The sequence below is a fragment of the Sinohyriopsis cumingii genome, chromosome 10 (genome assembly GCF_028554795.1).
Source record: "Sinohyriopsis cumingii isolate HCF-2022 chromosome 10, ASM2855479v2, whole genome shotgun sequence".
In the NCBI taxonomy this organism is placed as follows: domain Eukaryota; kingdom Metazoa; phylum Mollusca; class Bivalvia; order Unionida; family Unionidae; genus Sinohyriopsis; species Sinohyriopsis cumingii.
Genome location: NC_142970.1, coordinates 109,764,012 through 109,780,415, shown reverse-complemented (window position 1 = coordinate 109,780,415; position 16,404 = coordinate 109,764,012). Strand labels below are relative to the sequence as shown.

At 36.2% G+C, this 16,404-nt stretch overlaps 1 protein-coding gene across 1 annotated transcript in view; it reads left to right on the top strand.

Annotated features, from left to right (window-relative positions):
* Positions 1 to 7,668, top strand: part of LOC149791006 (uncharacterized) — a 28,806-nt gene extending 21,138 nt beyond the window's left edge. Inside the window, exons 2-3 of the mRNA XM_089972876.1 lie at positions 3,733 to 3,856; positions 6,092 to 7,668. Of these exons, the coding sequence (XP_089829002.1) occupies positions 3,733 to 3,856; positions 6,092 to 6,561 (594 nt within the window). The 3' untranslated portion in view covers positions 6,562 to 7,668. The remainder of the gene's footprint in view (positions 1 to 3,732; positions 3,857 to 6,091) is intronic.
* Positions 7,669 to 16,404: the final 8,736 nt, after the last annotated feature.

Here is a 16,404-nt window from a genome sequence, read left to right as displayed (position 1 = left end):
GTAAGATCAATTTTATGTTATTAGGGGGATGTTTTCCTTCACGTCCGCGCTTTCAGTATAAATTAAAAACTAATCGTCAGTTTGGCCCATCGTCGACCTGTTAACAGCAAGACAATGAATACAAGGATTGTGAAGCTGCTAGAACTCCAGATGCACCTGGAATATGCCAGGCGCATAGTAAACGAACTATCAGCGGAGGCTATCGTAGAAGAAGCAAGAATGAAGAAAGAAGAGGAGGAGAGAAGAGAGAGGGAAGAAGAGGAAAAGAAAAGAGAAGAGAGGATGTCGTTCAATATTCCCGAGACAGAGGATTGGGGTGTTGAAGCGAATCATCCTCCCTCTGCGCTCCCCAGAAGAAAGGTGAAAGAAGACTGGGGAAGAAGATGCGTGTGTGGCGCCAGGCCAGGAAGGTGCAACCATTAGATAGGTGCATCAGGAGTTCAAAAAAACCAACAGCCCTTTTCAGGGCTACCCAATACTCTAGAAAAGAAATAACTATTAATTTGCCAATGTGTGTAGGTAGAGTAATGTGTATATAAACACTAACTCTTTTTTAAAAAAATGTGAGGGTATGTGTTTGTGTGTTTGTGATTGTAAGATTAAAGGTATGTTTGTGAGAATAGTAGACTATGGGTTTCTTTATTGTTTCTTAGCAATTGTGGAGAGTATAGTTTGGGTTATATTATATGAAATGAAAAAGTAGGGGGATGTTTTCCTTCACGTCCGCGCGTTGTTTGGTCATGATCTAGGTAAGATCCATTTTATGTTTTTAGGGGGATGTTTTCCTTCACGTACGCGCTTTAAGTATAAGAACCCACAGTATTCGTCGTTCAAACCATTCTGCAAAGAATAAAAAGAAGATGGCGTCAAACCAAATGGACAAAATACAAACCTTGCAAGACGTTTTAGACAACTTAGGAATAATGGAACAGATGCTAATAAGACTCGTTGAAGACCATTATTCCTATAGTCCCCATCGTGTAAAGATGGAAATTAATAACTTAAGAAAAGCAAAGGACAAGATTAGTGGTGTCATGAAAGAGATAAAGGAGGAGAAGGAGGATGAAGAGGAAAGAATAAGAATACGCAAATGGAACGAAAAAATTGAAAAAGAAGAAGAAAATGAGAAGAGGAAGAAAGAAGAAGAGGAGGAGAAAAAAAAGAAAGAAAAGAAGAGAAAAAGTGTTGGAGATAAAATAAGAAGTTGGTGGAGGAAAAGAAGAAATTAGAAGCAGAAGAAGAAAACCCAAAGGCCCTTTTCAGGGCCCCCATATTTCTCGAAAAGAGATAGCCTTTCCATTGCCTACCCCTTTTTTTATTTTTTCCCATGTTCAATTTCTCATGACGCTATACAGTCCCACCCTGTTTAAATTCCTTTGACGCTATACAGTCCCAATTCCCATGTTCAATTCCTCTTGAGGCTATATCGTCCCACGATTTTTCTCTATGTTAAATTCCCATTGAGGCTATATGTTCCCACGATTTTTCTCTATGTTAAATTCCCATTGAGGCTATATGTTCCCACGATTTTTCTCCATGTTAAATTTCCATTGAGGCTATATGTTCCCAAGGGTGTTTTTAATGCTAATTCCCATTGAGCCTATAGTATCCCACTTCACTACTCTTCTTATACTAGCTACTTATATGTGGGGAAATTATTATCTAAGTATATAAACAACATAAAATCTGAATGAGAAAAATAAAGGATTTATTTTAGCCTTAACATGTCAATAATTAACAATCAGAATAATGTAATTCACATATTCTCTTCCTAGTGAATAAATAAATTAATATAACAGAATGTACATATAATTATAACCAACGGTCTCAGCAATTTGTATTAAATAATAATATTGATCAAATAGACTTATTATAATAATTTAAGAATATTCATATGGGTAACATTAGAATCCCAATACACACGGATTCAAATAAATAGAATTAACAGGCGAAACGGGTGACCATTTCTGTTACGATAGAAATATAATGTCATACAAATTTACTGAAATAGCGTTATGGAGGCCCTATATCCCTACATAAAAGTACTCAACGCTTTATCTTTGGCTTTGATTTTCCTTTGTACAGAAATTTACTATGAAATTTTGATATTGCAGAAATGAACATATGTTTTCTAATATGATTATTTCCAGTTAATTTCTACTTAGAGAATGATAACATTCCCTATCACTTATAGAAGCCGACTATACCGTATGTATTGCTTTTGCATACGAACCCGATGCCGGTTGAAGGGAAACTGACTGGTGTGCACGACAGTCGTATTTGTAACCTTCGGTGGTACTACACAGTGTAATACTCCGCCAAAATAGTACATATTGCTAACAAGTATTTAAGACTAAATAAATATTAAATATCGATAAAATATTGAGATTCGAAACAAATATTGAATACTAATTGTATTATTACACTCTTAATTACAAACGTATGATCAGACACTAAAGTCATTGTGTCACACGTATAAACAGTAAACATTGGCCTCCAAACAAGGTTTTGGTGCGGGAAAATTAGAACATGCGCTGTCCGGATGCGTTGTACATGCAGGAGACGGTATGTGCATTATTCTATTGTTGAGCATAAATTATTTTTACGTAAAAACTATGTCAACGGTTTATTGGTGTTCAATATTAATTGTATACATCACGTAGTGGAAATCGGAGGTGCCTCCAATACATACACTTCCTCCAAACAAAGATGGCGGACATTGTGAAATACATTTAACGTTGTACGTAATATCAATCATACACAACATTTGTTTTGTAATACATCGAACATAACTTAGTGTCAGATTATCAATCTGTACATTAAACTATTATACGTGTGATTTACAGCATTGAAACAATGTAAACCAATGATATGACACACTGGAGGTGCCTACAATACATAAATTGTCTCCAAAACAAAGATGGTGGACATCGTGAAACCTATAGAACGTTGTCATAATATAAATGATACAGACCATTCTTTGGCATAACATCTTGTTTAACAGTCTCAAACTACCCATCTGGACATGAAACTAGTATATTTTGATTCGTAACAATACATACACACATACATATATACAAACACACATATACATACATACATATACACACACACGTACGTACATACATACATATATCGTTGCTCCAACCAAGAAGTCTAACAAAAAGATGTCATTAACTTGTTAGCTGTTAAGTGCTTTCATCGTTTGATTTAAATATGCAATACGATTTCACAGAAAAAAAAAACACGTTCACAAGTATGTATGTACGTATGTATGCAGTGGCGTACCAAGGGAGGTGAGATAAGGACAGTCGGCCCCGGGTGACAGCCTGAAGGTGGAGTGTGTGTGTGTGTGTGCCATCGGGAGAGTTGAAATAACAGTACAAGTTTTCAAACCAAATGAAAAATTCGCCAAAGCAAAAGTTACGTTCAATTTGCTTATGGTAGCACTGTACTGTTTAAAACTCTAATTGCAAACATAGTGTTTAAATTTTAAAAGTATTTGTGGTGGGTGCCAAAGGAACTATCCGTCCCGGCTGCCAACTACAGTATGTATGTATGTATGTATGTATGTATGTATGTATGTATGTGTGTGTGTGTGTGTGTGTGTGTGTGTATGTATGTATGTATGTATGTATGTATGTATTTATGTATTTCTCTGTGTGTGTATGTGTGTGTGTGTAATTAGAAAGTAAGATGCCTTTTTTGAAATACTACTATATCTTTCTTCAGAGTGACCTCATTCTTGCTCTGGGCTGTAATGACATCCGTGTTGCTGACCGCGCATCTGACCTCTGGCTGCAAGGCTATGGAGATAAACTGATGTTTTCCGGTAAAAACGGAAAACGATCAATATGTATGTATTTATTTCGTTGGTTTGTTATTCAAAATTAATATAAAATTAACCTGCATTTCGTTTTCCAAGAAAACCGAATTAAAGTTTTGGTAAAGATGACTTTATAGCATTTAACTCTTGAGACCATACCGGGTTTTCCTTATATGCGGGTACAAATTCGATGAAAAAATTCATTAAAATGAAGTTATTTATGACTAGATGTCCTTTGTATGTGAGTATCCCCTTTATCAAGGGATAGTATATATGAAAACTGCAGAAATGTTAATGACAAGAAAAGTGGGTAAAATAAAAGTATTGTGACGGTTGCATGCATTGGGGTGGGGTTCTTCCAATATATATTAATTAAATTATGATGAAAGTTCCACCTGGGCTCGTGGGGTTAGAAAGTTAAATTAGTGACGAGGAAGATTTACAGCTCTGAGCCCCCAGTCAGCAATGCCGACGGTTAAATTATAGAGAACACGAAGATGAAATTCAATTAATAACAATTTAATAAATTCGATAATTTAAAACGATAAACTCTCAATCACCCGTCTTTCCCTCGACCAAGTGACAGCCTAATTCATCCCGTGACTTACAGTGTGAGTTCGATTTTCCCCCGTCCTTGTCTGCTCATCTCTTTCTTTCCCGCTAATTCCTTCCTTCCGTTCCTCCAACACCTCCTTCGACTCCGTTTCCCTCTCGACTATCTCCTCCTCCAATTTCGCTCCCAATTTCCTCATAGACTTCAACTTCTCCTGACTTCTCTCCTTTCTTCTCCTTTCCTCCGTCTCTCTATCTGAGACTACGGGACCAAACTGTAACTGGTCTTTCCCTCAAAGCTTCCTGTGAAAAACCACAAGGCGTTAACATATGCTTTATCGAATCTAACCTCACACTAGATCAACAATTAATCATCAGATAAGGCTATTACGGTTTCTGTCACGCATGCGTACACATCGAAATTCCCACACACTTCTTGCAGGGTAAACAATGGCGTAATAACACGGTATCAGCGAATTGTCATATAGACATCAATACATTGCGTCACATCAGTATATACACATATATATTTAATCTCATTGTACTACAATATGACAACAATCAGACGCATGTCTGTACATTACACTCCCACAAGCGTACACAAATATTCAACAATGGCAAAGTATATAATCACATGAACACATGTGCTAGTCTACTATAAAATACCCACATAGCGAATTACAATATTAACTCTTACGACGGCTAGCAAGCTATATAATTCTTACAAATATCAACTCATTTCTTCAAAATATGCAAACATATTACCACCACAAAGTAATTCTTCGTACTACGATTCTAGTAATAATAAAGTATACATACGACCTACAATTAAAATGCAGTCGCATTCCGCAAAGACCGAACAACTGGCTCACTGACCTTATTTGAAGCTGTCTGTACTTAGATTTTCCTGTTCTAAGATATTCCCGCCAATAACGAATGGCTGTTCGGAGTTACGCTATCCTCCTCTGGACAATCTCTCTAGCGAACTAATTCTTGCCGGAAGACGCGGAGATATCATTCTAGCCAAATCAGGGTCTCTCCCGTATCTCGATTCTGATTGGGTGGCGCTGTGACCCTGTCCAATCGTCTTAGCGGCCAGTTCAACCTGGCTGTCTGTCTGCAGGGAAAAGAAGTTAAGACACTCCCACTTCTTCGGGCAACTTCTTTTGATCTGAACAACGTTTCCACATCTAGGTGATAAATGACTATCTGGCGGCCTCGCAGCTCCTAGGTCTGGCTCTCCACTTCTCACCACGGCAATCTTACGTAAGGGATTAGTGCTAGCCTGCGGCAATGTTTAACATCAAACAATGGCTTGTCAGAATTACCTTGATTATACATGTTTCAAACTGGGGCTACTCTGGGTCGGGGTAAACTTGACAAGTATTTACGACCTTTTGTATACTTAATATTATATAAGTAATATATGTGCATATCACCTCAGTGGTTGAATATGCAGATATTTCTGAGAGGACTTTCGGCTGCACAATAATGACCAATATGCGTTATAATAAAAGTCAAACATTTGTTCACCTTAAGTGAACACCATATATTCTACCGCTTGTCATATTTTAATTTTAAACGTTTGTCTTAAGTAAACACCATATATTTTTCCGGATGTCCCATTTCAATTTCAGTTGTACCCATGTATAATTTGCTTCATTTCAATCCCTACTGGATTAAATTTATAATAAAATGTTTTTTTTTTAACAGCTGTTTGGTCGAAACCAGAAGCAGAAGTATTTCGAGACAAAGCATTGGAGAAGGGTGTTCCATCTCATAAAATTCTTATAGAAAATGAATCTACCAATACTGGAGAAAACATTCAGTTTTCATTTAAAATTTTAGAGGAAAAAGGTATTAGGCCAAAAAGCATAATTCTTGTTCAGAAGCCATACATGGAAAGAAGAACACTCGCCACTTTCATGAAACAATGGCCAGGCGACACCTCAGGTATCAAAATTTATGTGACGTCACCCGAAGTAACGTTCTTGGAGTTCCCAACGAAGGACACAGGGGATTTTCAAAGAGTTCTAACAATAATAATAGGGGACTTGCAGAGAATACAATTTTATGCAGAAATAGGGTTTCAGATTCCGCAAGATATACCAGACGAGGTTCTTGATGCGTTCAAACGGTTGAAAAATACGGGGCGATATAACAGCCATCTTGTACAATCATGATCACGAAAATCAAACACAACCAATGCAGATATAAAAGAACCCAGAAGAAACAAATGTTATGGACAGGAGTATCGGGAGTGGACTACACGTGCTATGTTTATAAAGAAATATTAAACAAATGTATGTTACGTATAAAATTCAAGGATACAGTCGATGGGAGCGGATGTAATGAACATTTTGAATATGCTGATATACCAGTAGGCTAGACTGTGTTACTGTATGACTAATCGTGATGCATCAGGTTATGTAATCATTAATGTATTTTGATGAATTCAGTGATTCCCAACGTAGTTTTTAATCCAAATAGTCAATGAATACTGTAATTCCAATGAATAATTTAAAAAAAACAAAACATTCGTCTCAAATTATATCTGAACACAACTAAAACCTCTGATCACATATTATCAAGGACGGATATGAAACATGAATGAAGACTTTCATTACAAAACTTATATATGCTTATTTCACTTTACACGAGATAATTCCCAAGGGAAAATCCAGGCCCTTCAAGTCTAGTTGCAGTAAACATCCCAAAAAGTCTTAAAAATAGGTAGGCAAAAGCTCTACCGTCAACCACGGACAAATGTCAAGCATACAATATAAATAAATATACATAACACCCCCCCTTTATAAAGAAAAGGAAAGATTTATAAAGCTTTATTTACATGTCATATATATATATATATATATATATATATATATATATATATATATATATATATATATATATATATATATATATATATATATATATATATGCAGATGTCTTATGAATGACATATAAAGCAATATAGTGCTTGTATACACATGAAAGTTCATCTGAAATAAGATCATCTTAACTTTGGTGTGTCTGACGTCAATATTGTATTTCTGTTGCATCAAACTCTACCACAAACAATCTCTGAATTTTGTTTTTCATTTCGTTCTTGAATGTAAAGGAATTGCGATCATCGAATGCATTAAACGGAGGAGCTGAAATAATAGACACCTGAAATTGTTGCAAAGTCAGCATCAAAGCCAAACATTCCCTCTAGATTGTGGAATATTTTGTCTGGTACACGTTCAGCTTTTTTATATTGAAATAACACAATGGATAATCCACACCAATCTTGTCTACTTCAGTCTATACTCCATGAAACCCAACACCAAGAAATATTTTAAATAATTTATTGAAAATTTGGAGTTGAAAGAACTGGTGAACTCTTAAGTATGTTGTTTAAGTAATCAAAAGCCTTTTGACATTTGTCAGACCAATGAAACTTGCAGTTTGTACTCAACAAAATGTCTCAAGTTTTAAGCTGTTATGAAACAAATTGAGCACAGCTTTCGATAATATCCAGCCATACCCAAAAATCGCATTAGTTGAGTTTTTACTGAGTTCAGAGATAGCTCATACCTTAACGTCTACAGGTTTAACTTGATTGTGCCCCACAACACGTCCCAAAATTTGACATTAGCATAACAAAACTCAGTTACCTAACTAGTTGTCGAATCGAATATTTTTTCAAGTGATCTTAAAAGTTATTGGTGTAGATGATGACGTCAAAGATGTACGAATCACACTTATATAGACCAGATAATATGATCATCAAACAATGCTGACAAGCTTTTCGTAGAGAACTTCTTCACTTTATATTGATAAAGTCCATCTGGAGTTGAAAATGCCTAAATTTCCTTTGCTCGTTTCGTGAGTTAAATTTCCGAAAATCATTTTCAAATGTCAAACTCGTTGAAATATTTTGATATCCAATTTTGTTAATGGAATCATCTGTTCTTGGCATTCGAAATGAATCTGATGAAACTGTTGACTTTTAAAAAGTGCATCTTAGCAGGCCTATCTACCAAAATACTCCTTTGACATTTATATGGCAACGATATTACCGCTTCCACCTCCCAGAAATGTTATTGATGCAATTTAAGTCATTTTGTTTCTTTTTAATTGCACACGGTTCATACAGTTTAGATGATATTGAGGTACTGAGAAGTGAGTCGGAACTCTGTCACGAGGCTGAACGTTCTTTGCCTTTGTATTTCTGTCATCTCATTTTTGACTGAGTTAGTTCTTGCCATTTCGCAACCATTTGACAGCTTGTATCTGAGATCAGGAACAAAGTCAAATAGATAAATCTTGGAATCTTCATTGGAAAGAAATTTATCGTCTGATAGCTTTAATTGGTCAGAGATTGTGTTAAAAAACAACTACTTCAAAAGGACTAAACCCTAAAGGTTATTTTAACTGATTCCATAACAGCAAACAATAGCAATCGAATACCTTCATCCCAATTATATAATTTGTATTTCTGACAACTTAATTTCAATTTTGACTGAGTTGAATGAATATTAAAGGAACAATATTGCTGCGTGTATATAATTGTATGCATTGCAAAGATCATGAAACTTATTTCATGTGGCAAATTATAAGCTAAAACAATGCACAAAAACTTAGTGAAGATTCGATCAGTTAATTGTTAAATAAACGAGAGAAAATGCATTAAAAGAGGGTCCACGTTAATTTTATCACGTTAAATATCCTCTTTATCATATTATGAATACCCCATTATGAGACAGAACAAGTTCCACGCAAACGCTTGTATATTCATTACCCGATGAAATAATATGCAGTGCCGTGTCTCCCAACACACCTTTTCTTAAGGGTTGGGAGCATCTCCGTACATTTTCACACATGCTGTCTGGTGCTGGATGCTGGACGATAACCATCACAGTGACATGGACCTGGCTACAACACATAAAAGACAAAGCTGAGGTGTGACTTAAAAATCTGTAAGGAAAGATCCCTCGGCCTGTGTTTCCACACTTTTTAGATCTTGTAATTTGTTTTAAGATCATCAGCATACAAAATCCCTGTATGCATGTTATGTCGAAATCTTTTAATCTAAATTCACAATACCATGGAAACTCCAACGTTCCAAACAATATTTAACTACATCAGATATCAGTCTTTGTTTCTCCATCCTGGAAATTAATATTAGCTACCAAAGTTGTGCAATTTTTGTGTCAATGTATACAGTATTTCGCTTTTATGTTGACAGAGGGAAAGTTTAACATTCGTTTGTTAAATGTGTGTAATTGCAGCTGTGTAATGTAGCACATATACCTGTATAGTTATTAAGTACCTTTTTGTGATACATTTTGTGTACATGAAAGTGTAAGCTTAGGTTCTCACAAGCTCAAGGAATGCAAACAACTTATTGGGAGAATTAAAGAACTTTCAGAATTTTCATTGCATCAAGAAAAATCTTATTACAGAAATCATTTTCATATATATATATATATATATATATATATATATATATATATATATATATATATATATATATATATATATATATATATTGTAATAAATTGGGAATATGCGCATTAGGTTATAGCACCCCGTTTTAAGGAATTCTTAGATTTTTTGTGATTACTTGTCTGATTATTGGAATTCGGTGCAATAGAAATATTCCTTTGCCCGAAATAATATGCCAATTACAAGGAGCAAATGTCACGTAGGAAAGTGTTAGTGAGTGGCCATGATTCCATGATTCATTAGTAGTGAATTCAGGTCAAAGCCGAATGAGTGTCCCTGGAATAACAAAGTCCCTACTAAAATCTAGTGGTGTACATTGGTGGTGTGACTGCAGTGGCACTATTTACGGTAGGAAACCGGTAAAATACATAATGGAACCAATAAGAAGGGAATCGGAAGATACCGTTTATGTCGCCATGGTGGCCAATGTGATTCAGTTGTTTTGGCAAAATGTGGCTGGAAACCATATATTGGCCTAAGGTGGCGTAGTTAAAATATTTCTCTGTGTTCAAGGATAGTTGTATAGTTTCTACCGCGTGAATTCCTGGCGGTACTGAAACCTAGCGAAGAGGAACCATGCGAATGTATGGTTGATATATATTTAGCAGGTTGTCTGATTTGTGGTCTTGCATTGATACGAGTAAAGTTTATTTATAGTACGGACATGTCTGTCGTTCTAATTCACAACTTAAGTTATATGGAAGTCTTTGGAAATTTGGGGTAAACTTATTTATGACTTCTAGCGGGAATCGCGCCAGAGTTTGACACCGCTCGGTCAAGCAAAGATCTTTGGCTTTTAACAATATATATATATATATATATATATATATATATATATATATATATATATATATATATATATATATATATATATATATATATATATATATATATATATATATAATGTGTGTGTGTGTGTGTGTGTGTGTCGTAAAGTAATGACTACAATATTATTCTTCTGTTATAAACTTGATGCATTCCTTCAGGAGTATTTCGAATATCCCAAAATATGTTAAGATAAAACTCTGTATGTATTATCATTATAAACATCAGGTCTCAAAATTCCTTAAATGTCTTAGTGCCACAATTTAGAATAACAGGAAGGCATACAAGAAAAATAAAATTAAAGACTCCTTATCTGTCTTATTTCCACAATTTAGAACAACATGAAGGCATACAAGAAAATTAAATTTAAAGACTTCTTAAATGTCTTGTTGCCACAATTTAAAATAACATGAAGGCGTACAAGAAAAATAAATTTAAAGACTCCTTAAATGTCTTACTTGTCCAGAATTTAGAATAACATGAAATAATTCAAGAAAGAAAAAAATATTCCTTCACATTTTATTTAATAGTTCGAACAATAATTTTAATTGCCTCAGCTATTGGGCATTCAGTTTTCTGCCTCTGAACAGGTGATTACCGTAATCAGGCTACTTAGTATAATCTAATCTCTAAACACCAAAGTATGATTATACGTCTGTGGTTGTCACCATCTTGTATTACTTAAATTGTAAATAGGGTATATAGACGTTGAGAATATTTGTTAGTATATCACTTGTATGGAACACTTCTTAGCTATACATGTTTAAGCATGTTTATATTTTATATGGTCACATGAATTAAAATTTCAGCACAAGCAGATATTTTCATCATAGGATGCATTTTGATATTTATGATTGCTTAAATTGATAAACCAAGAGATCCGCATCATGAAATAAAGCAACTCCCAGCTTAAGAGACCATTTTCGCACCTTTTAAGAAGGGTAGCCGTTCAAGAAGACAAAGTAGAGAACATAAATTTGGAGTCAGAAAAGGTTGCTAAATAAATCATAGGGCCTCTAGTTTCTATGGTATTTGTGTGCATGGTCTTTGTTTCCCAAATGATAAGGGATGGGTTGAATGGCTATACAACGTAAAGCAGTTTAGACATGAACTTTTTGGAATTTCGATGCTTCTAATTTATCTAAAAAATTGTTCGTATCTCTGAGATAAGATGGACGTTTCGTTGCTAATTTCGCTAGAAAGCAATCCACATATTCGGATATTTTATAAGATTCACTCCTCATCTGGTATTTTCGGCCTTCCAGGGGAAATTTTAAAAGGAACCCACCACAATTCCGGACCGTTATGTCTTTTTGGCAATTTGTAAATGTGCCTAGGTCTTGGGTTTACTGGCATTGTTAAGTACACCGCTTGTTTTTTATTAATAAATTTATTCTTTACCAATCGATTAACAACTTCTTTTACGTTTTACTAGTCTCTGGGAAGATTGAATTGTCTATTTTTCTGTAATGCTTTTCGTTTGCCAATTTTTCAGTTTCCCGTATGTAGTCTTCCTTATCCATAATCACTGTTGTCGAACCTTTATCTGATTTTAATAACAATGGATTCATCTTGTTTAAGACTGTTTATAGCATTTATTTCTTCCTTGTTGAGATTCGGTATTCTCGTTTAAATCGCATTTTAGAGATTTGTACCATCACCTTATCGGTTATTTGTCTAATTTTTTAAGAAAGTGTTGAGGGTGGTCGACAACAAGTATTTTCTCCACGAAAGGTTCGTTTTCCCTGTTTATGCCCGAACGGAAAAAGCCACTAATCATTAATTTTCTAGTAAATTCTATAACCGGTCCTTTTAGCGTCGAAACATCTACCTATCTCGGTGGAGGAACGAATTTCAACCCCTTGTTTAGGAAATCATTTTCATCCTGCGTAAGTCTCCTACTGCTAAGGTTAATGACCGTTCTACTTATCTCTTGACCTATATACGTTCGTGTATCGTCTTGTTTTTGGGAAAACCCCGTTTAATTAAGTCTGTTGTAAATCAGATTAGCTGAGCAGGGAGACTATTCGATCCCGTGTTGATGAAACGCACACTTTTTCGCCATCCCTGTATTAAGAACTTTTAATTCCATTAATGTGTATTTTTGATAGGTTTTCATGTAGTTTTGTAATGTTCCAAGCTTCCTTCGAATTTATTACCTGTAGTTGCTAAGAGATGGGTATTTTCGCCACAAAAATTTCCGAGTTTGGAAACTTTTCTTGTGTAATTTTTTATAATTGCCTCATTTCTGCTAAGTCTTATTTGTATTAATATTCCCCCAATTATTATTCCAACATTTACAATAATTATATGGGTTTTTTCTTCGTCTCTGTAACTTTGGAGCGGCTGAATGATATGCGAAATGTTCGCCCCCGGGAACGCATATATTTGAATTTGTTTATCGGTAACATTGGTTATTCGGGCGATGTTTCAAACCCCGATCACCAAGGTTGGAAAGGTAATTTTCAAGATTGCCGAATCCGTGTTTTGGCATTGATGCCTGGTAATTTGCCCCGGTGTCTTGAAGCATTTCAACACCGTCGCATAGCTTTGGTTGGGGATCGTCGGTGATCCCGAAGGTGATTTTCTAATGGAAAGGGAGCGGCGAACCAAGGCAGGTGACGTTGACCTTAGTCCAGAAACTAAAGATGGGATGGATGGAACAGACAAACAAAAACACATGTTTTGTAACGGCTTTACAGACGGCATAACATCAAAGATTTTTGCAGGACCTTTCGTTGATGCAGCAAACCTATCGCCTAGAGATTTCCTTGCCATATCTAAGCGGGGCAACCTTGTCGTTTTCGTTTTTGGGTCTATGTGGTCCCAAGCACATGAGAGAGTGACATGCGCCGCGTTAAAGGTGTTCTAATCGGCTATGTGTCAAGTGGCTGAATTGGTAGAAAGCGATCAATGAGCGTAATCGTCATTACCGTCATTTCCAATGGATATTTTCTCGGGCTGGGTGTTTTCGTTTTTTTTTGAAAGTCCAGCCTGGTTCTTTTGTCAGATTGATAGGTGCCTGGGGAATCAATGTCGAGCTTGAAATCGAAATTGTTTGAAATTGTTGCTTAGGAATTCCCGGCGAGAGTGTCTTCACGATTGACTGTAATTCTTGGATAGTTTCCAGTTTAAGTTTTCTCGTCAAATTCTTTTTCGCCCAGTAACGCACCTGGTGCGACAAAATCTTAATTGTCCAGTCCGCAAAGCTGTAGCCAGCAATCATCCCCATTAATTTCGAAATTTGTTTTCGATAGTGTTCTGATAATGTCTGAGCGACTTTGGTTACCCAGGTTTTATTTAAGTTTTGCAATTTATAAACGTGTATTGGGTTCTATTGGGCCGATTTAATGAACCTGTCCATATAGGAAACCTGTGTTTCAAATCCTTTTGCCCTGTGTTCGCCGTCTAAAAACGTTTAAATGATGCAGAGCCTGAATGATTTGATATAACAACTTGACAAATTCAACATTTGAATTTTTAGACCTCCGAAAGTTGTTTCCCTAATGACCTCGGTCCTGGCCGTTTGCCATTGTCGTAAATAAAAGGGTTAGCGCTAGGGTTATGGGGTAGGGTTTAGGGTTAGGGTTAGGCAGAACGGAATATAATGTAGGAATTAATAAGGTTACTAGGAGCATTGGCCTAGGGAGAATTACTTGCGATCCTTATTTTGTTCCTAGTAAGTATATCACATAGGGTTTCATTTTACCGGTATCCTGTAACAAGTTTGTACCGAAAAACTCGAGGATACTTGACTTGACTTTTTCTTCGAGATTAATGTCGAATCTATTTCTGGTGAAGCGGCCTCTTAGTGTGAGAGTAGCCTGCCCAACATATTGTTTTCCACTTTTTTTGCACGAGATCAGGTAAATAACGTTTGTCGAATTGCAGGACCATTTTTGTTTGATTGGCATGTTTCTTCCATAAACAGGGCACTTATTGTAACGTTTGCTGCAGCAGGCTTTATCTGTTTTGAATGTATGTGTGTGCGGATGAAAACCCATTATTGTGTTAATTTTAATTGTTCTCAGAAATCGCCTTGAATAACCCCTTCTGAGAAGTGATCTAAATACTGTATTTGTCGCACTTTCAGAAGTTTCCTGTCTAGTACAAGGTCTGTGAAACCTAATAATTTGGGGTTTTAGAATTCAACTGAACGCGTGTTTAGGATGGAAGGAGTATTTATGAAGTAGTTGGTGCGTGTCCGTGGGTTTAAAAACGAGTTTAGTGTCTAAATCCGGTCTTCCCGAAATCGACCCCTTCAGAAAAGATGGTATCTAGAATATCAATGATATTTTCCTTTACAGTTGCCTTTAGTTTAATCTAGGGATGCAAATTACTTAAAATCACGAAAAGTCTATCTAACACGTCCCTTGAATAAGTCCAAATGAGGTAAATATCGTCTAGGAATCTAAAATAGACCATAGAGAGAAACTGACATTTCTTTCCCCAGTTCGCCATAAAGATTTTAGCATAGCTCGGGGCGAATTGTTTGCCCATGGCTGTCCCAGAAATTTGGAAATACCAGTCAACATTGGATTCAGAGTCGTTATTTTCTAAACCCAGTTTCAATAACTCCAAAATGTCATTATCCGGTCTCTTCGGGTCAGGGTTATTCGTAAAGCAATTCCACACCGCCTTCAAGCCCTCTTTATTGTGAATATTTGTGTACGTGCTTTCTAACCCCTTGTTTTGGAAATCATATTCATCCTGCGTAAGTCTCCTACTGGTAAGGTTAATGACCGTTCTCCCTATCTCTTGTCCTATATACTTTCGTGTATCGTCTTGTCTATGGGAAAATCGCATTTATCTGAGTCAATTTGTTGTGGCCAGTCATTCAAAATCATATTATCTGATCGAGGAGGCCAGTAAATCTAGTCTTGATGAAACGAAGCCTCGTTCGCCATCCCTGGATTGGGAACTTTAACTCCATTTATTTGCATTTTTGAGAGGTTTGCATTTAGAATTTTTATGTTCCAAGCTTGCTTCGACTTTCTTACCTGACGATGCTCCGAGATGAGTGTTTTGACCACAACAATTTCAGAATTTGAAAACTTTTCATTATTGCCTCATTTTCTGCTAAGTCTTATTTGTATTCACATTCTCTCTATTATTAATTCCTAGAGTTACGACAATTCTCTTTGGTTTGTCTTCGTATCTCTAATTTTGGAGCAGCTGAATGACGTGCGAAATGTTCTCTCCCGGGAACCCTTTTATTTGTATATGTTTATCGTCAACATTGGTTATTCGGGCGATGTTTGAATCTCCGATTACCAAGGTTAGAAAGGTAATTTTCGGGATTGCCCTATCCGTTTATTAACGCTGGTGCTTGGTAATTTGCCCTAGTTTCTTGGAGCATTTACCACCATCGCACATCTTTGGTTGGGGATCGTGGGTGATCCCGAAGGTGAGTTTCTCGGTGAAAGGGAGCGGCGAACCGGGGAAGGTGAACTTGAACTTAGTTTACAAACTAAAGATGGGATGGATGGAAAAGACATACATTTAAACGTGTTTTATAACGGCTTCACAGAGGGCATAACATTAAAGATTTTTCAGGACCTTTCGCTGATGAAGCAAACTTATCGCCTAGATATTTCTGTGCCTTATCTGGCGTGGGATCACGTTGTCGTTTTTGGGTCTCTGTAGTCCCAAGTACGGGAGAGTGTGATATGCCCCACTTCAAAGGTGCTCTAATCGGCTGTGTAGTA